The 19,030-nt window shown below is 53.4% G+C and overlaps 1 protein-coding gene and 1 long non-coding RNA gene across 12 annotated transcripts; both read left to right on the top strand.

Moving 5' to 3' along the window:
* Positions 1 to 548: 548 nt before the first annotated feature.
* LOC121825417 (uncharacterized) lies at positions 549 to 3,072 on the top strand. The gene is made up of 2 exons (XR_006067673.2): positions 549 to 935; positions 2,701 to 3,072. It is a non-coding gene; the product is annotated as an uncharacterized LOC121825417 (long non-coding RNA).
* Positions 3,073 to 5,135: 2,063 nt separating this feature from the next.
* On the top strand, positions 5,136 to 18,460 carry Sdsl (serine dehydratase like). Of its 11 annotated transcripts, none has more exons than XM_076560511.1 (10): positions 5,762 to 5,776; positions 6,311 to 6,442; positions 8,842 to 8,915; positions 9,284 to 9,459; positions 9,635 to 9,674; positions 10,393 to 10,532; positions 11,956 to 12,044; positions 12,717 to 12,944; positions 16,859 to 16,983; positions 18,105 to 18,460. In XM_076560511.1, exons 4-10 carry the CDS (start codon positions 9,286 to 9,288, stop codon positions 18,296 to 18,298), a joined length of 990 nt encoding a protein of 329 aa, XP_076416626.1. In that variant the 5' UTR covers positions 5,762 to 5,776; positions 6,311 to 6,442; positions 8,842 to 8,915; positions 9,284 to 9,285; the 3' UTR covers positions 18,299 to 18,460. The 11 variants fall into 11 exon arrangements, with proteins under 11 accessions (XP_076416627.1, XP_042124211.1, XP_076416621.1 ...); XM_076560508.1 differs by having other exon boundaries at positions 8,842 to 8,923; positions 9,266 to 9,459; XM_076560512.1 differs by lacking the exons at positions 5,762 to 5,776; positions 6,311 to 6,442 and adding an exon at positions 5,136 to 5,439.
* The last annotated feature ends 570 nt before the right edge of the window (positions 18,461 to 19,030 follow it).

Here is a 19,030-nt window from a genome sequence, read left to right as displayed (position 1 = left end):
AACCGCTCCAGGGAGACATGAACGACACCCTCAACCCTCCTTTGTCTAGCCGTCTCTGTTCCTGCTGCTGTGGCCAGGACGTAAGCTCAAGCGTCCAAAACACGTTCTGTCCATCTGCTCCTGAACCAGAGCCCCGAGAGGCCCCTAACGGGGCTGGCGGCTCACACCTCTCGTCCTAGCTCATGGGAGGCTGAGGCAGGACAGTTGTTACAGGTGTGAGCCGCCAGGCCGAGGTACAGAAGGAGAGTGTGTCTCTAAAGAAAATAAAAAGTGGCCAGGTGTGGTGGCACATACCCGTAAACCTGGCACTTGGGAGACAGAGACAGGAGGCTCAGGGATTTGAGGTCATCCTTGGCTACCTAGTGGGTTCAAAGCCAGCCTGGGATACATGAGACCCTGTCTCAAAAAAACAAAATAATACTTACACACACACACACACACACACACACACACACACACACACACACACACAAAACCCAATAAATAAATGAATAAATCTAAAAACATTTAAAAATGCTAAAAAAAAGAGAAAAGAGTTTGTCTGAACAATGAGCCGCCCTTGTTTTGGATTCTGTGTTCAACCTCTGTGGTCCCAGCTGAGGACTTGGCAGCCGCCGGGCTCTTTACACTGTGGTCACCTGCTACAACCCTCACTGAGTGAGTGGGGAGCTCCCAGAACCCTCCTGGGTTTCCTGGTGACACTGTCCGCTGCTGACTCCCACTGTGCGTCATTCCTAGTGACAAACAGTCTTTGCTGATCCCTGATGTGTGAAAGCAGCCACCAAGCCAAGGTCAGGACCTGGCAATAGCTGGAGCCTCTCCCAGGGGTTATCATCACCGGTGGTGACCCATGCCGGACGTGGGGAGCTGGCCAAATCCAGCACCCTGAGAGACCCTGAGAGAGACGTGGCCGCAGCTCCTTGGCAAGTGAAGAGGTCTGTAGTAAAAACACCTCATACCCCAAGTGCACGTGCAGTGTTTAATTTGAGGGGACAAGGGTGTTTTTTTTTTTTTTTCTTCTTCTATGGGTTGCAGCAAATACAGGAGCCAAAGCCACTTGGGTGGTAACTGCTGAGTTACATGGGAACCTTCTGTACCTCCAGCCCAAGGCATCCCTTCAGGGGCAGTGGACAGCAGTGTCAAGGACTCCCCCACCCAACTCCCCATCTCTGTTACAAGATCTTGCCATTTCTGTGAAGTCCAAGGGGTTTTGTTCTATGAGCCTGACAGGGTCTCACTATGTAGCCCAGGCTGGCCTGGGACTCTTCATTCTCCTGATTCAGCCTTCGGAGTGCTGGGATTAGAGGTATACAGCATCATGCCCAGATTAGCTATGAGTCTGTTTGTTTGTTTGAAGGCAGGTTCTCTTGTATCCCAGGCTGGCCTTGAATTTCCTTTGTAGTCAAGAATGGCCTTTATCTGATGATCCTGCTTCTACCTCCCAAGTGTTGGGATTACAGGCGCTCACCACCATACCCAGTGCTTGGGTATGAATTTTTTTTTTTTAAGGTTTACTTATTTGTTATGTACATAGTATTCTGCCTGCATGTTTGCCTGCACGCCAGAAAAGGGCACCAGATCTCATTAGAGATGGTTGTGAGCCACCATGTGGTTGCTGGGAATTGAACTCAGGACCTCTGGAAGAACAGCCAGTGCTCTTAACCTCTGAGCCACCTCTCCAGTCCAGGTATGAATTTTTAAGCCTCTTGGGAGGTGCACCTGGGTTGAATGTCCCTCAAAGCTTGGTTCCTGGTCTCTGTGCTGGACGGCCTAACTAGTCACATTAGCTTTTTTTTTGTCCCTAACTCTTTCCCTCGTTCTGGGCAGATGAGTTGTGGTGGGGAGTGTCTGCCAGGGTTTCAAACTCAAATACATCCAAGGTTCAGTCATGGCTGCTGGGTGCTGGGGGGGGGGGGGCGGCAACAGAGTGGGAGGATGGGGTGACTGCGGGACTGTGGCCTCCCAGAGAGGGTGGCATAGCTTAGCCTGGCTGGTGGAAATCATGCCGAAAGGCCGGATTCTCAGGTCTGCGATGATCGGACTTCTTGGTCAGGGATGGGGAGTCTTTGAACTTGGCCAAGGAGCCACGGTGTGTGTGTGTGTGTGTGTGTGTGTGTGTGTGTGTGTGTCGGGGGGAGGGGGAATCCAGATGCCTACGCCCTCACTTAGTTGTTGCTCACTGGCTGCGTGTGTGGCTTCACCTGCCAGGTCCCCGGTCCCACCGAGTGGCTCAGAAACTCGTGCAAAGCGAGGCAGAGCGTGAGGGGAGAGGAGTCTGGGTGACGGAGGCTGGTTGGCAAGTGTCGGAGGTTCAGCCGCTAGGTCTCTTTGTCCCGGGAACAGGATGCACACCTGGGGCTGAGGTGGTGAAATGAGGATTAATGAGCAACCCAGAGGACGGGCGTGGTGGCTGTCCTGGCTGTCCGGTGGTGGCCTGAGGTGTCAGGGACAGGGGCTGGCTGACAAACATTGCCTCCCCCCTCCCCCCTCCGTGTTAGCCTTCCAAGCCCATCCTCTCCCTCGTTCCAGCCAGCAACTGTGGAGCCCAGCCCCTCCGCGACTCACCCTCTGCCCCCCACCCCCCACCCCCGTGTCAATGACCTTGCGTCAATGACTCGGTTTCTCCGAACCTGTTTCCTCAGCACAGGGGATCGTTGGAATTTTATTTATTATTTATTTATTTATTTATTTTTGGTCCAGGTAGTCGTACAGCCTGTGATGGAATGACGTCACAGGCTTCTCGGCCCCGGGCGCTGCCTTCTCAGGGGACCACAGGACAGACAACGGAGCACCAGCTGTGCCCCCCCCCCCCCCGCCTCGGTGTCTCACCCACACATCTGCTCCACAGCAGGGCAAACAGGGCACAGAGAGGCTGAGTGACTTGCCTAGGGCTCCTCAGCCTAGGGAAGTGGGGTCACTGCTACTCCGCGTGGCAGAGCCGGGACCCCAGGATCTCTGTCCTAAATACTGAACACACTGCCTCCCCCATAGGAGCCCGCCCTGCGCCTGTTCTGCTTTCTTTCATTTCTCTGTTTTCATTTAAAAAATTAAAAATTACATGGGTTCATTCTCTGTGTGTGTGTGTCTGTGTGTGTGCGTGCGTTGGCGCACATGCGTGCCACAACGGGTACGTGGAGGTCAGAGGTCAATTTTTTTGGCGTCCGTTCTCTTCCTCCTTCCGCCATGTTGGTCCTGGGAACTGAATTCAGGCCGTCAGTTTGGTGACCAGGGTTCTCACCTGGCAGACCATCTCAGCAGCCGTGTGTGTGTGTGTGTGTGTGTGTGTGTGTGTGTGTGTGTGTGTGTGTGTGTGTGTGTGTGTATTTGAGACAGTCTTGCTGTTGAATTCACGGCAATCCTCCTGCTTCAGCCTCTGGAGTGCTGATATAACAGGCATACCAGTACTTGGCTTGTTCTATGGCTTAATAGTTTTCTTAAACAAAAAAAACAAACAAACAAACAAAAAAAAGATTTGGCTCAGCACAGTGGTGCACGCCTTTAATCCCAGCACTCAGGAGGCAGAGGCAGGAGGATCTCTGTGAGTTCCAGGTCAGCCTGGGCTACAGAGTGAGACTCCGTCTCAAAGCACCCAACCAAATCAAAACAAACAAGCAAAAGAAAGGAATTATTATTATTATTAAGTTTGGATCTTTGAAACAGGGTTACTTCATGTAGCCTTGGCTGTCCTGGATCTCACTCTGTAGACCAGCCTGGCCTTCAACTCACAGAGATCTTCCTGCCTCTGCCTCCCGAGTGCTGGGATTAAAGGTGTGTGCCACCACCGCCTGGCTTATTATTTTTAACTGTGTATATGGGGTGTGGGGGGTTACTCACATGTGCATTCGGGTACCTGTGGAGGCCTCAGACCCTCTGGAACTGGACTTACAGGCCATTGTGAACCACTTGATGTAGGTGCTGGGAACTGAACTGTCTTCTTCAAGGGCAGCACATGCTCTTAACCATTTAGCCAGCACCCCCCCCACCTCGTGTGTGTGTGTGTGTGTGTGTGTGTGTGTGTGTGTGTGTGTGTACACTCCCACACATGAGTGTGCATCTGTAATCCTAGCACTTGGATGGTGGAGGTGAGACGATCAGATGTTCAGTCGTCTTCATTTTCATAGCAAGCTTGAGGCTAGCCTGGACTACACACAATCCCATGGCAAGAAAATCTAGAGACTCCATTCCTAGGGGCTTGTGGTAGAGAACTTATCTGACATTGCAAAGCCCCGGGTTCCATCCCCAGCGATGGGGATGAGAGCCTTGAGAATATTCGATTGGTATGCCATAGGCATGCTGTTAATGCAGATCCTTGTCTACGGCTGAAGTATTTATTCCTCTGCCAGGAAGCCTTTCTCCAGATCCCACACTACAGCCACTTTGGAGACCTTCTGCTCTCTGTCCTTTTGGGGTCCCCAGTGCCTCAGGCAAGACTGGGCACTGGACAGTGATGGGGGAGGGGTAATGCGAGGGCAGAAGTGAGTTGGGAGGCTTCCCAGTTGCAGATCGTGGCTAAGCAGTTCCACCTGACCCCAGGTAGCCAAGGGTTAATCATCAATCCTGGGAGGGGAGAGGTCACACTTCCCTAAGGGACACCTATGGTGCCTGATCCTTCCTGAATCTTGCCTCTCATTTTGTATTTAGGGAAACTGAGGTTCAGGATGGTTGAGGCCCAGGGTCTCAGCATTGCTCAGTGAGATGGGGACACAGGAGTCTGAACCCTTCTTCATGGGTGCAGGAGAGCCGACCTTGGGTCTCCACACTTGCGTGGGATGCATTTACCCAGAGCCGTCTCCCCAGACTCTTAGAAGTACTTCTGTGACCCTTTCAATCCCCCTCCCCCGACTCCACACCTGCCTGGGCTCCCGACATCCCACCTGCTCCCACCTCCCACAGCACGGGCACCCCAGGTGCTGGGAGAAAGCAGGGGACACGCTATCTTGTTTGAGGTTAAAGGCCTCAGGACTTGGCAGGCGGTAGGTGTCTGGTAAATATTTATTTATTGAATGCACGAAGCCATTGCTGTGGACAGTCAATAACAGCCAGGCTTCTTCTGCTGGCTGTGAAATAGCAGAGATAGGAATGTGGTGTGAGTCACCCTTCCCATTCAGACAGGGTGGCTACCAGTTCCCCTTGTCTTCTTTCTATCTTCCTTTTACTTATTTATTTTTTTATTTGTAAGACAAGGTCTCTCTATGTAGCCCCACGTGTCCTGGAACTTGCTGTATAGACCAGGCTGGCCTCGAACTCACAGGGATCCACCTGCCTCTGCCTCCTGAGTACTGGCATTAAAGGCGTGCGCCACCATGCCTGGTCTGCATCTTTGTTTTCTCGGCTCAAACCTAAGCTGACTCCCGTGTGGTCCGGGGAACGTGGCCTGACCTAAGGACAGTTCTGGATATGTCAGATCTAGGGTGGCTGTGTTAATGAAGGTGGTCCAAGGTGAGAGGTTCCTTCCGCCTCTTGCTGGCCAGTCCCTGTGGATGTATGCGTTCCTTCCTGAGCCTCCATTTCCCCATCGGCCAGATGAGCCCAGGTCACTCACCATGCAGCCATGAGCTGCATGAGGAAAGAGGGGAGGGTTGACTATCCCCATGAATCCGTCTTGGCTGTTTTTGCTGTTGAGTCTTTATCGGGACCCAGAATCAGGAACTGTCCCTTTAACAGGGAGGAGGGGCCGGGCCTCGGTGGCGGAAGCTGATCTTTGGCCCGTGAGTCCAGGTTGGTCCCGGCTGGGCTGTAGGCTGCTGTGCTGGTCTGGGGACTGTCCTTCGGGAAGGTAAGGGTGGCATTGTGGGAGTGGCTGGGGATTATGGGACAACAAGCCGGAGTGAGGATGGCTACCACTCCGGGAGCATCTGTCCTGTCTTGTCACCCCACAGGAGGCGGGGCCCCGGGGACCCTGAGGGTGGATACCAGATTGTGCAGGGGCAGTCAGCCTGGCTTCCTAGACTTTCTCCTGATTCAGCTGCTGTGCGCCACCCAGATGGCCCCTGGGGAAAGCAGCCCAGAACTGTTGGGGTTGGAGTGAGGGCTGGAGAGAACGGGCAGCCCTTTTAAGTGAGTTCCAGTGAGGGAATCACAGGCCTTTTCTCTCCATCACAGGACAGGGAGGTCCCGCCTCTTGCTGAGGTCTCACCAGCTACCACAGTGGGGAGTGGGTCGGTGGGGTCCCCTCGGCCTTGGCTCAGATGGGTCCCCACCCTGATGGCGATGAGCATCAGGGTGCGGGGGTGTCAGAGAGGCCTGGGGTCAGAGCCAAGAGTTTTAGCTCTTTTTTGTTCTTACTTTTGTTTGTTTGTTTGTTTTCAAGACAGGGTTTCTCTATGTAACCTTGGCTGTCCTGGAACTCACTTTGTAGCTCAGGCTGGCTTCGAACTCACAGAGATCCACCTGCCTCTGCCTCCCGAGTGCTGGGATTAAAGGTGCTCGCCACCATTACTCGGTGAGTTTCTGCTCTTAAGGATAATTGTCAGAGAAGTACCAAACAGCCTCATTTTCAATAAATGATGATGATGATGATGAGGAGGAGGAGGAGGATACGGACAACCCGGTAGTTAAGATGCCACACGGTGGGGAAGCACATACCTGGGTTTGAACTCTGAGCCACAGTTCCTGACCTGTGGCCTTGTGTACCAACCCCTCCGGATCACTAGTTATAAAATGGAGTCACATGCAGGTCTCTGTCGGGGTTTCTCGGTGCATTCTGAGATAATCAGGAAGGTGCTGGGCACGGTGCCCGGCTCCCAGCAAGCCCCACACAACAGTTATCTCTTTATCAAGCCACACCGGGTACAGTGGGCACCCTCACTTCATGGTTGAACCTAATCTTCATGAGGACCTCATGCCGTACAATAATGCATCCAGTGTGTGGCCTGGTCCATGCTTACTTAGCTCATTCATATCTTTCTGGTCCAAGAGGCCTTCCCTGCCTCCAGGCCCAAAGGAGAGCCTTTTGTTCATCTTCAATATTCACAGTTTGCTATTATTTTCTTGGTTTATGGTACATCTCCTCATCAAACTACATCCTGGCTCTGAGGTAGATGTCTGTCTTCTCCACCGTGCCATCCCTGGGTCCCAAGCCCTAGCCTGGACCCTGACCGTGCTCTGTAGACATAGGCATGGCAACTTTGGTAGAAGGGTCCCAGCGAGGGAACCTGTCTAGAGGATTCAGCCTGGAGCCTGGCAGTGGGTGCCAGTGGTTCGTCCACACCACAGCCTGCAAGTTTTTTGGGGTGTGTGTATTTGTTCCCATTTTACAGAAGAGGATATAGGGGCAAGAGTGGTTGAGACACTTGAGGCACATAACTGGTTTTTGACTTTGGTCTCTGGTTAGCAACCAAACCTGTGATCTGGGGCCCGCAAGACTGAGGTGAGCTCCAAGCTGGGCTACGAGGGGTGTCTTGGTCAGGGTTACTATTGCTACGATGAAACACCATGACCGAAAGCAAGTTGGGGAGGAAAGGGTTTATTCGGCTCACACTTACATACACATCATTATTTGTCATCAAAGGAAGTCAGGACAGGAACTCAAGCAGGGCAGGAACCTGGAGGCAGGAGCTGATGCAGAGGCCATGGAGGGGTGCTGCTTACTGGTTTGCTCCCCTTGGCTTGCTCAGCCTGCTTTCTTATAGAACCCAGGACCACCAGCCCAGGGACGGCACCACCCACAGTGGCCTGGCTCCTCCCCCATCAGTCACCCATCAAGAAGACACACAACAGGCTTTCCCAGAGGCCAGTCTGGTAGGGTCATTTTCTCGGCTGAGGTTCCCTCTTCCGAAAAGACTCCAGCTTGTGTCAAGTTGACATAAAAACTAGCCAGCACAGGGAGTTGGGGGACCAGGTACAGCCCATAGGCACCCTTTCCCCGTGAGAGGTGCTGAAAGAGACCAGGTGGGTCTGCTCTGTCTTTACCTTGTCTGGGGAGTTCCAGGGTTAGAGTCACCAACCAGTTCCCTATTTGAGACCCTTGAGTAAGAGTGGATAAGAGGAGGTTCAGGCTGGGGCGTGGGAGGTGGGGAGACCCGACTGGGTTCAACTCGCCTCCTGGTGGCCGACCTTGGTACTGCAAGGGGCCTCACCAATCTTTTCAGCTGTAGAGACGGGAGAGGAGGGTTTTTAATTTTTGTTTTTTGCCTCTTTTCTTCGGTGGTTTGAAACAAGGCCTTCTCAATACGTCGTAGCTGAGGCTATCCTTGAACTCACTTTGTAGCCCAGGCTGGCCTTGAACGGAGGCAGGAGGATTGCCTCAGTTTCCTGAGTTTGAGTGCAGGGATTATAGGTGTGAGCAACCACCCGGCTTGTTCCTTTTCCCTCATTTCTCATTTGTTCGTTTTGTTTGTTTATTTATTTTTTTTATAGACAAGGTCTTTCTTTCTTTCTTTCTTTCTTTCTTTCTTTCTTTCTTTCTTTCTTTTTTTTTTTTTTTGGTTTTCTGAGACAGGGTTTCTCTGTGTAGCTTTGCGTCTTTCCTGGAACTCACTTGGTAGCCCAGGCTGGCCTCGAACTCACAGAGATCCTCCTGGCTCTGCCTCCCAAGTGCTGAGATTAAAGGCGTGCGCCACCACCGCCCGGCCAAACTTCTTATGTAGCCGACATAAAGTCACCATCCCACTGGGTTTGGACAGATGTAGACCATTGTAAAGCTACATATGTACATCAAAAAAAAAACAAAACAAACAAACAAAAAAAGACTGGCCAGTGTGACGTCATAGCATTATACTCCCAATGCTGAGCAGGGGGAGGCAGGAGGATGGTGAGTGGGTTCCAGGCCAGCCTGGGCTACACACACTGGAGACCCTCTCTCTCAATGGCACCTACAACAAAAGCATCTTTGCTTTTTAGAGACAATACAGGCTGTGGCTGGGTAACTGGGAACTGATAACCAGGAAGAGGGCAAAAGACTGCCAACGGGAAAGGTAAGAAGGTAAAGGAAGAGCCCTGCCTCCCTGGCACCTGTTTAACCAGTGTTTTATATGGAAAAATTATGAATGAATGAATGAATGAATGAATGAATGAATGAATTTTATGATTCTTTGGTCACACTCTGTGTCCCCAGCACTATGGACAAGCCACAGACAAGCCACTGTTACCCCAGACAATCTGTCTTATTCAGATGGGGAAACCAAGGTCCAGAGAGAGGCAGACACCTGCCTGGACCTTGAAGCCTGGAAGCTGGATTGGATTTGGGGTGGCCAGGCTCAGGGGCCTTGGCCTCCCTTCTCTTGATGGAGTTAAGGAATCTAAACCGTGCATGCCCCCCTTGCAGGTCATCTCTGTGCCACAGGAATGGAGGGAGCCTCGGCAGAGCGTGTCAGGGTGGAGCCTTTCCACAGGGTCACCCCCCTGCTGGAGAGCTGGGCACTGTCTCGGGTGGCAGGCATGCCCGTCTTCCTCAAATATGAGAATGTGCAGCCAGCCGGCTCCTTTAAGATCCGGGGCATCGGACATTTCTGTCAGCAGGTGAAGGAGGGTGGGCGCAGGGCTGGGGAGGGGAGTGAGGTCCACACAGGGCTGTGGAGGAGGTGAGGGCAGGATAGAGGGGGAGGAGTGTTGGGCATGGATGGAGCACCCCGCCACATCCCATGAAGGCCTCCATGACTGGAGTGACCCCCAACTCCATCCTTTCTCTCTCCAGATGGCTGGGAGGGGATGCAGACATCTGGTGTGTTCCTCAGGTGACCCCACGCCTCTCTGTTTTACTAGGAGTCCTCAGGACCGGGGTGGGGGCTGGGGGGCAGCTAGAGCGTCTGTCAATGTCCAGGGCTTGGCTTGACTTTCTTCCTTCCTTCCTTCCTTCCTTCCTTCCTTCCTTCCTCCCTCCCTCCCTCCCTCCCTCCCTCCCTCCCTCCCTCCCTTCCTTCCTCCCTCCCTTCCTTCCTTTGTAAAGTCTACAGGACTCCTGATCCTCTTGTCTCTACCTCCTGAGTGCTGGGATTACAGGTTTGCATCACCACAGCCCAGTTTAGCTTCGTTTTAAGGAGTAGCTCATCCGGACCACAGTCTCAGACAGCCGCATCATCTGTTTTCAGTCCCTTCTCCATAATCCTACATTTGTGGAGGTCACAAGTGACAGAGACCCATCTCACAGAGGTTTAAGCTGCAGGCTCCAAGTTCCGAACATGCTCAGGATATATGGCTTTCAGGCATGGCTGGATCCAGCCGCTCTCTTCGGTCCCTCTCCGTCTCTTGCTTTTTCTTCTCCTTTGCCTCTTTGTCCAGGCCACACGGTAGCCTGAGCAACAAACATGCTCACCCCTAAAAGCAGTAATGAGTGAGGAGGTTGCGTTCTCTGATTGGCTCGATGTAGATCAGGTGTCTTCCTCTGCCCGGGGTGACTTACAGGGAGAGGGCGGCATGAGCAGCCTGAGGAACTCCTCTCTCCACTGCCCCCAGGGGGCAATGCAGGTATTGCAGCCGCATACTCGGCTCGGAAGCTGGGCATCCCTGCCACCATCGTGCTCCCAGAGACCACTTCCACGCAGGTGGTGAGGCGGCTGGAGGGGGAGGGGGCCGAGGTCCAGCTGACTGGGAAGGTAAGGAGCGGAAAGCAAGGACAGAGAGCGGGGTGAGTGGGTGGGTGGGTGGGGTGCTGTGTCCTCCCCCACCGCACTCCAGGGCATCGCCTCTGTTTATTTTGGACGGACACTGGCCAGCACCAGCACCAGCGTTTTGGTCTTCAGCCTTCTCTCGGGAGGGTGGAGGGAAGAGAGAACGGGTGGGACAAGGGGTTAGCACTGTAAGCGCTGGGACCTCTGGACCTGCTGTCGCACCCCGAGAAGACTCCTGTCAGCGGGCTGGAGAGTGTTCCCCATCCTCACGGACTCTTGGAACTGGGACCTGAAAGGCTGGCAGTTTGATAAGACAAAGTCTTCGGTGATGGCTTTTGGATTTGGGGTGTCATTTCTTGCTCTGAGACCCCAATGAGAAAGGAATGGGAACATCAGAAGAACTGCCCCCTTCCCCCACTGAACCTGCCCCCATCACCATGGTGCCCAAGCTGCCTCTAAATACCATACTGTGGAGCCTCTCTCTTTCCTCCTGGCCCTTCCTTCTTCCCTTACCCTCTGCTTTTTTTTTTTTTTTGTTTGTTTGTTTTTGTTTTTGAGACAAGGTTTTTCTGGGTAGCTCTGGCTGTCCTGGAGCTCACCATGTACCCCGGGCTGGCCTCGAACTTACAGAGATCCACTTGCTTCTGCCTCCCGGGTGCTAGGAGTAAAGGTGTGCGCCACCACCGCCCGCTAATTTCTAACGTCTCTTCTTCCTTTCCTGTAGCATCCACTCACCCATCCATCTATCCCTGAATGGGGGGGGGGTAGTGGAATGGGAAGCCCACCCTGCGGGGCGGGGCATGTCTGTACCACCTGGGGTTTCCTCAGAGCTCAGGAGGGTTGTGCCACTGAGTGGGACAATAACAGCTGCCACCCACAACTCTCAATCCTTATTGGTGGAGTCTGCCCCAAGCGCATGCTCCCTGTATCTGCAGCCCACTTTGCCTACGACCCAGACAAGCTCTAGGATCAGGGGACCCCCAGAAGGTGAGCTCTGGGTGACCTGTGGTGGGCACAGGTGTCAGGGGCCAGCTCTGCTTCAGTTCACCTCGGGCCATCATTGGGTGACGGAGGCTCTCACGGGTAGGCTGCAGGGACCCAGACGATATGTGAGGGACTTGTCCCCTCCTGTGGGGCCCAAAGTGGGCTCCATGTCACCAGTCCCGGAGTTCATTGGCTCTGTACACCCTGAGCGGTACTGGCCCTGCTCTCAGGCATTTGGGTCCCTTTGAGTTTGAGGGACGCACGTGGGGTCCTTTGGCCGCTGCAGAGGTTGCGGTCCTCATCCTGGGAGGTAGGGTCTCCCTCAGGGGAGACCTCCTCCACCCCTGCAGGAGACTCCAGTCTCTGCCATAGTCCCCGTGGAGTCTGCACCCCAGCTTTTTCCAGGGCCTCGACTTCTCTTTAGGTCTGGGATGAAGCCAACACAAGGGCGCAAGAATTGGCCACGAGGGACGGCTGGGTGAATGTCTCGCCGTTTGACCATCCCCTGATATGGTGAGGCTTGTGGCTTTGTTCCCAGGGTGTCAGAACGAGGGACCCTCATTGAATCAGGGCCCGAGGCACCGGAGGCCCAGAGAAGAACCTTCAAAGCCAGGCAGACATGGGTTCAGACCTTGCGTCTTGGGAATTACGTTTTTTGTTTTTTTTTTTTTTTTTTTTTTTTTTTTGTGCAAAGCACCTCGCTGCCCATGCCTCAGTTTCTTCATCGAGCCAATGGAAATTGTAATATAAAATAGTCTTTATCACACATGTGCCTTGGGGCTGGGTGCAGGCTACTGGCGTTCCCTCACTGGCTACTCATCTATGAGGTAGCTACTGGGAAGCCCACTGCGGCACAGAGAGGTCAAGACACTGGCCCGAGGGCACACAGCTGATGGGGTTAAGAGACAGGGTTCTACTTCCAGAACCACAGCTGGTCCCACATCACAGGCTGGTCCCTCTTAACCCTCCCTGATGAGGGTCTTTCTTTCCAAAGTGGGGGAAGGATTGAATGAGAAAAGGCAAGAAAGAGCCTGGGAGACTGACGAGGAGACGGGTGTGTGGATGAAGGGATGAGTGGATGGAGAGGACAAGGCTGAAGCTGAGGGGACCCTGCTGCACCATCTCACCTCTTTCAGCGGCCAAGGAGGGGGGCCGCCTATCATTTGTTCCACTCCCACCCCCCAGGGAAGGCCATGCCAGCCTAGTGCGGGAGCTCAAAGAGTCTCTGGGGACCCCGCCGGGGGCAGTGGTGCTGTCTGTCGGGGGCGGAGGGCTCCTAGCCGGAGTGACTGCGGGCCTGCTGGAGGTGGGCTGGCCGCAGGTGCCCATCGTTGCCATGGAGACCCGAGGGGCGCACAGTTTCAACGCGGCCTTGCAGGCAGGCAGGCTGGTCACCCTGCCAGACATCACCAGGTGGGTCTGGGTGGAGCCTCTGAGGGGGTGGAGGGTGGGGTGTCTCTGTCCCATGGTCTGTTTGTCCAAGCTAGTGGGGGTGGGTGGAGGCACCCCAAATGTCTGCTTGTCCTGAAATTCCAACCCCTGTCACGAAGTTATAGGGTGTGAAAAAAGGCCGGGTCCATGGGTACACGTGTTTGTTTTTTTGGCTCTTTTGGGGGGCCCACCACTCAGCTCCCAAATAAATCCACACATGGAGGCTTTTTCTTAATTATGAGTGCCCGGCCTTAGCTTGGCTTAGTTTCTAGATGGCTTTCCTTAACTTTAAATTATCCCCGTCTATCTTTTTTGCCTCTGGGCTTTTCCTGTTCTCTTACTTCTGTAAATCTTACTCCGTGGCTGGCCCCTGGAGTCCTCCTCCTCCTTCTCTAGTTCCTCCTTTTCAATTCTTTTTTTTCACCTGGCTCCTCCCTACCACTTCCTGTCAGCTAGTTGCTGAGGCAGCCTCCTGACCGCAGGTGAATTTTATTTCATCAAACACATCTTTGCACCATTAAGCAAACGTTCCAGAGCATAAACCAAAGTAACGCACCTTGAAATAATATTCTACAACACACGCCCCCGTCATTCCGACGCTTAAAAAAGCTGAGGCAGGAGGCTTGAGAGTGAAGGTCCAGCCTGAGCTTGCATAGAGAGATCCTGTCTCAAAGTAAAGGTGCTGGAGAGGCCCAGTGGGTAATGTGCTTGCCTTGGATGTGGGAAGACCTGAGTTCAGATTCTCAGCACCGACACAAAATCTGGTGCCGTGGTAGCATCTGTGACCTCAGAGCTGGGAGAGTGAAATCCCAGAACCTTGCTGGCCACTCAGCCTAGCAGAAGAGGTGAGCAGGAGAGACTCCTCCTTAGAAACATGTAACACAAGCTGGTCAGCTTCCCAGAAGTGCCGTAAGAAATGACCGCAAGTGGTGATGCACGCCTTTAATCCCAGCATTCTGGAGGCAGAGCCAGGCAGATCTTTGTGAGTTCAAGGCCAGCCTGGGCTACAGCGTGAGACCCAGGATAGGCATCAAAACTACACAGAGAAACCCTGTCTTGAAAAAAAAAAATGACGGCAAACTACACCAGGGAGACAGACACGGAGGATTGGTAAAGTTCCTGCCTTGAGAGTGTGAGGACCAGAGTTCAGTCCCCGGTGTCTGTGGGAAACAGTGGAGTGTGGTAGTGTGTGCTTGAAATCTAGTCCCGGGGAAGCAGAGGCAGGTGGAGCCGGCATAGCTACTTGGCAAATGTCAGGCTAATGAGAGCCTGCGTCAATAGAAGGGGGTGGGGCTTACTCCAGAGTGGCAGCCCAGCTGTTTAAGCCCTAAGGTAGGTACATGCTCCCCAGCCTGGCACAGCAGAAGCATCCTGTAATATCCACAGGTTGCTGTTTCTACAGACAGAAGCATTCCACACAGGTGGAGTGACCTAGGAGCCTCCCTCTCCCCCCTTAACTTTGGAGGTTACATCTGTCCTATTCCTAGACCCCGGTTTCCTTCTCAGCCTTGTCCCCACACCTACTTAGTCAGGGTTTCCATTGCTGTGAAGAGACACCGTGACCATGGCAACTCCTAGGAAGGAAAACATTTCATTGGGGCTGGCTTACAGTTCAGAGATTTAGTCCATTATCATCATGGCGGGGAGCACAGCAGACATGGTGCTGGAGAAGGAGCTGAGAGTCCTACAACTCACAGGCAACAGGAAGTTGACTGAGACACTGGGTGGTAACCTGAGCATAGGAAACCTCAAAGCCCGCCCCCACAGTGACATACTTCCTCCAACAAGGCCACACCCACTCCAACAAAGCCACGCCTCCTAACAGTGCCACTCCCTATGAGATTATGGGGGCCAGTTACATTCAAACCACTACAGTCAATGATCCCTGGTGTGGGGCAACAGTCTCCCCTGTCCTCTAGACCAGCCTTGTGGCCATTTTTTTTGGGGGGGAGGGTAACATCTACATGAAGACGTGGTACAAGTCCACACTCTTCACTTATTCAAACTGAACTCAGTGGTCTTTTTAAAAATTTTTGAGACAGGATCTCAGGTAGCCCAGGTTAGCCTTGAACTCACTATATAGCTGAGGACGACCTTGAACTCCTGATCCTCCTCCTAAGTGCTGGGATTATAGGCATCCAGTTTATGGGGTGCTGGTGATGGAACCCAGGGTCTCCTGCATGCTAGGCGAGCAGTCGACCCACTGATCTGGAATCTTCCTTCAGTGCTGGGAGCGGAGCCCTACTGAGAGAGTTCAGGGCCAGCCTAGATTCTGGGGCTCTGCCACTGAGCCCCACTTCCTTTGTTGCCCAGGCTGGCCTTGAATTCTCTCTGTAGCTCACTGAGCCACACTCCTCTACAAGACTCACCAGCCTCGACTTAGGCCCATCCTTGCTCCTCCCCCAAACCTGCAGCCAAACTCCAGACTCTCCCCCCCACCCCCACTCTGCTGAGGTCTGTCTTTCCGTCCTTGTAATGGCTGAAAGCTTGTCCTCTAGGCCCTCTTTGCACATGTTGTCCCTATGCCCGGAACACTCCTCACCTGTCTTGCTTGTCTCCCCTCGGCTCTGGCAGCTTAGCTTAGATGTCACCATATAGAACCCCCACAGCTGTCTCCTGGGGTGTGCCATGTGGGCATTTATTCACCTGTACCCTCTGTCCTGTGCTGGGTATGGGACCAGGGCCTCACATATGCCCGGCAAGTGTTCCAGCCCTGAGCTGTAACCCGACCCTCTTTTTACTTTTTATTGAGACAGTGTTCCACTAAGTTGTCCAGGCTGGCCTTGAACTCTCTCTGTAGCCCAGGCTGGCCCTAAACTCACTCTGTATCCCAGGCTGGCCCTAAACTCATTCACACATCATCTCACACACAACATCTGAGCATGTCTGGACCTCTGTAGCCCAGGCTGGCCTTGAACTTGCCACCCTCCCGTCTCAGCCTTCCCAGTGTGGGGATGACAGGTCTGTACTATCGCACCTAGCTCATTACCTTGCTCATCACCTCTGCCCCATCTGTGAACTTAGTCACCCCAGCAACAGTAGTAACCACAACCAACACTTTTCTAAGCGTCCGGCCCTGGATGAAGAAAGCGCCTTACATGTTTCAAGTCACTCGAGCCTTGTGACAACCTCAGAAGTTCCATTATTCAGATGAAGAAACCTAGACCCAGAGAGGTCAAGTGACTTTCCCAAGGCTGCACAGCTAGTACAGAGCCAAGGTCAGAAAGTAGACACTCTGGCTCCAGCCTCAGTGGTCTGGGTTCCTCAGGAATCAGAGGTCCCCAGAGATATCTCTGAGTTCAAAACATGGAGACTCTAGCTCACCATGGATAGTAGCAGGGAGGTGACCTCAGCACTGAGATCAAATGGGTCGGAATCCACGTTCTGGTATAGACTAGTTGTATGTTCCTGATGTAGTTACTTATCATCTCTCAGTCTCCTTTCTTCTCACTCCAAGTGTGTGTGTGTGTGTGTGTGTGTGTGTGTGTGTGTGTGTGTGCGCGTGCGTGTGTGTGTGTGTGTGTGTGTGTGTGTGTGTGTGTGTGTGTGAGAGAGAGAGAGAGAGAGAGAGAGAGAGAGAGTGTGAGGGCTGTGAGGATTAGAACAAGTATGCACACTGGGCGCATTCCCCTCTGGGGAGGGTCACAGGACATCCATCATCAATAGTTATTGGTAAATAAAGTGACTAGATGGCCAATGTCCCCTTCTGCGGTGGGTTTTTTGAGGTCAGCCTCGGGGAGGAGACCAAGCATGCTCGTGAGTTGCTCATGGGATGCACTACATCTGAGCATGTCTGGACCTCCTGATGGGGACTTGTCTGTCACAGGACGTGGGTGACCTGGGGCCTGCAGGGCGGATCTCTGATGTGTCTCCTCTTCCGCCCGCCTCCCCAACAGTGTAGCCAGGAGCCTGGGAGCCAAGACTGTGGCCGCACGGACCTTGGAGTGTGCAAAGGAGTGTGAGATCCTCTCTGAGGTGGTGGAAGATCGGGAGGCTGTGAGCGCTGTGCAGAGGTTCCTGGGTGAGTGAGACCCGGGTCATCCACCTGTCCACCTCAACCATGTCCCCAGCATCTGTGACAGGACTGGCTGAGCAGTGGTGATGTCATGGGGTGTGTCCACTACTGGACATGGGTGGGGGGAGAGGAAGGGAAAGTCTTAGGCAGTCTCAGGACATTTGCACATGCTCTGCCTCTGGACATCCATCCTGGTCCCATCCCCTACTGCTTGTCTATAGTGATGACTAGTAATCCATTATGGTACGTCCTCCAGGAAGCCACCCTGATTTCCCCACACCACCTCACTAACTAGAGACTTCCAATACACTAAGTCCTCTGCTCACAGCTGTCTGGTTTTTATCTGTTGTTGGGGTGTAACTGGGTAGGGGGTTGGTTTTTGCATTTTAGCCACTGTTATGTCCCTAGGGTCTTCCAAACACAGAGCCAGGCAGAGAGTGAGGTATTTGTTGAATGAATGAATGGATGAGTTTATGAGTGAGTGGGAAAGATGAGTAATGGATGGATGGGCAGTGGAGGGAGAGAAGAATGAATGGGTGTGTGGGATAGGTGGGTAGGGATGAATAGGATGGATGGATGGATAGGTGGGGTGGATGAGTGGATAGATGGGTGGGTGGGTGGATGGGTGGGTGGGTGGATAGTTGGGTAGATGGGAGGATGGATGAATGGGTGATGGATGGATAGATGGATGGATGGATAGATGGATGGATGGATGTGTGGGTGGATGGGTGGGTGGATAGTTGGGTAGATGGAAGGATGGATGAATGGATGATGGATGGATGGATAGATGGATGGATGGGTGTGTGGGTGGATGAGTGGATGGGTGGGTGGATCGATTGGTGGGTAGACAGTGGGTAGATGGACAAGTTGATGAGCAGGCTGATGAATGAGCAATCACACGATGGGTAGGAGATGGATAGTTGGCTCCTGGATGGATGGCTAGCTTCACAGACGAAGGCTACACTGATGGATGGACAGAGAGACAGCGAGTGGAGTAAGGAGTAGATCTGTAGAGAGTCAGACCTGTGACGGCAGAAGGGATGGGTGGGTGGGTGGGTGGATGAATTGGCGGAATGGGCCCCTCCTGCTGAGCATTGACTGACAGCCCTCCCTCTTCCTCCCCACAGACGATGAACGAATGCTGGTGGAACCTGCCTGCGGGGCTGCCCTGGCCGCTGTATACTCAGGCATCCTGGGGAGGCTCCAGGCTGAGGGCCGCCTGAGGCTGGCCCACGCTTCCATTGTGGTCATCGTGTGTGGTGGCAACAACATCAGCAACCAACAGCTCCAGGAGCTGAAAACCCAGCTGGGCTGCAGCTGAGGACTTCCGGGGATCCCAGAGAGGCCCCTGGACACCTTCATGGCCACCCAGGGGGCCTCAGTTCCAGCTGATGCTTCAGGTAGCCCATCTCCTTCAGGTGGTCCTCTTGGATTGCTCCCACGGGCTCCCTGCAGTTCAGTGAATAAACCTTCCTGAGCTGAGTGTGTGGCTTCCACGGATTCTGTGTTCTTACCCCTTGAGCTTACACAGTCCTGAAGCAGGTTCTGAGACAGCGACTCACTCCATATTACAGCGTGGATGGCCGCACTGAGCCTTGAAACACGTCCCTCCCTGGAGGAGATGATGTCACTTGTTTAACTGCTAGTAACTTTTCTAAGAGCTCTTCTCTACATCAACAGTCACCAAGGCCCTGCCAGCAAGTCCCTGGCACAGTGCACGTGTGCGTGGGCATGTGTAAGTGCGTGCGTGCATGTGTGCGTGCGTGCGTGTGTGTGTGTGTGTGTGTGTGTGTGTGTGTGTGTGTAAATGACAGAATGCACCAAGGTCACGAAGTTGGCATATGACCCAGCCAGGTGCAGACAGTACTCCTCAACATCACTAAGTTATGCCAGCATGAGTACTAGAGGTGGCAGGGTTAGGGGGAGAGTGGTAGGAGTCATGTAGCGTGTCCCTTGCCTTCTTCCCAGGGGGGTCAGGGCCTTCAGCCCTAGAAAAAAAATCTCTTGGGAAACAAGATGACATCAACTCCATTGAAGCCACAAGGGGGCAGCA

The sequence above is a fragment of the Peromyscus maniculatus genome, chromosome 23 (assembly GCF_049852395.1).
Source record: "Peromyscus maniculatus bairdii isolate BWxNUB_F1_BW_parent chromosome 23, HU_Pman_BW_mat_3.1, whole genome shotgun sequence".
Lineage (NCBI taxonomy): Eukaryota > Metazoa > Chordata > Mammalia > Rodentia > Cricetidae > Peromyscus > Peromyscus maniculatus.
Note: the sequence above shows the minus strand (reverse complement) of the source record. Positions and strands in the feature narration are given on the sequence as shown.

Coding starts and splice junctions, on each gene's coding strand:
- Sdsl (XM_076560512.1), top strand. CDS start 9,286: ATGGAGGGAGCCTCGGCAGAGCGTGTCAGGGTGGAGCCTTTCCACAGG. Junction 9,460..9,634: donor TCGGACATTTCTGTCAGCAG/GTGAAGGAGGGT, acceptor TTCTCTCTCCAG/ATGGCTGGGAGGGGATGCAG. Junction 10,533..11,955: donor AGGTCCAGCTGACTGGGAAG/GTAAGGAGCGGA, acceptor ACTTCTCTTTAG/GTCTGGGATGAAGCCAACAC.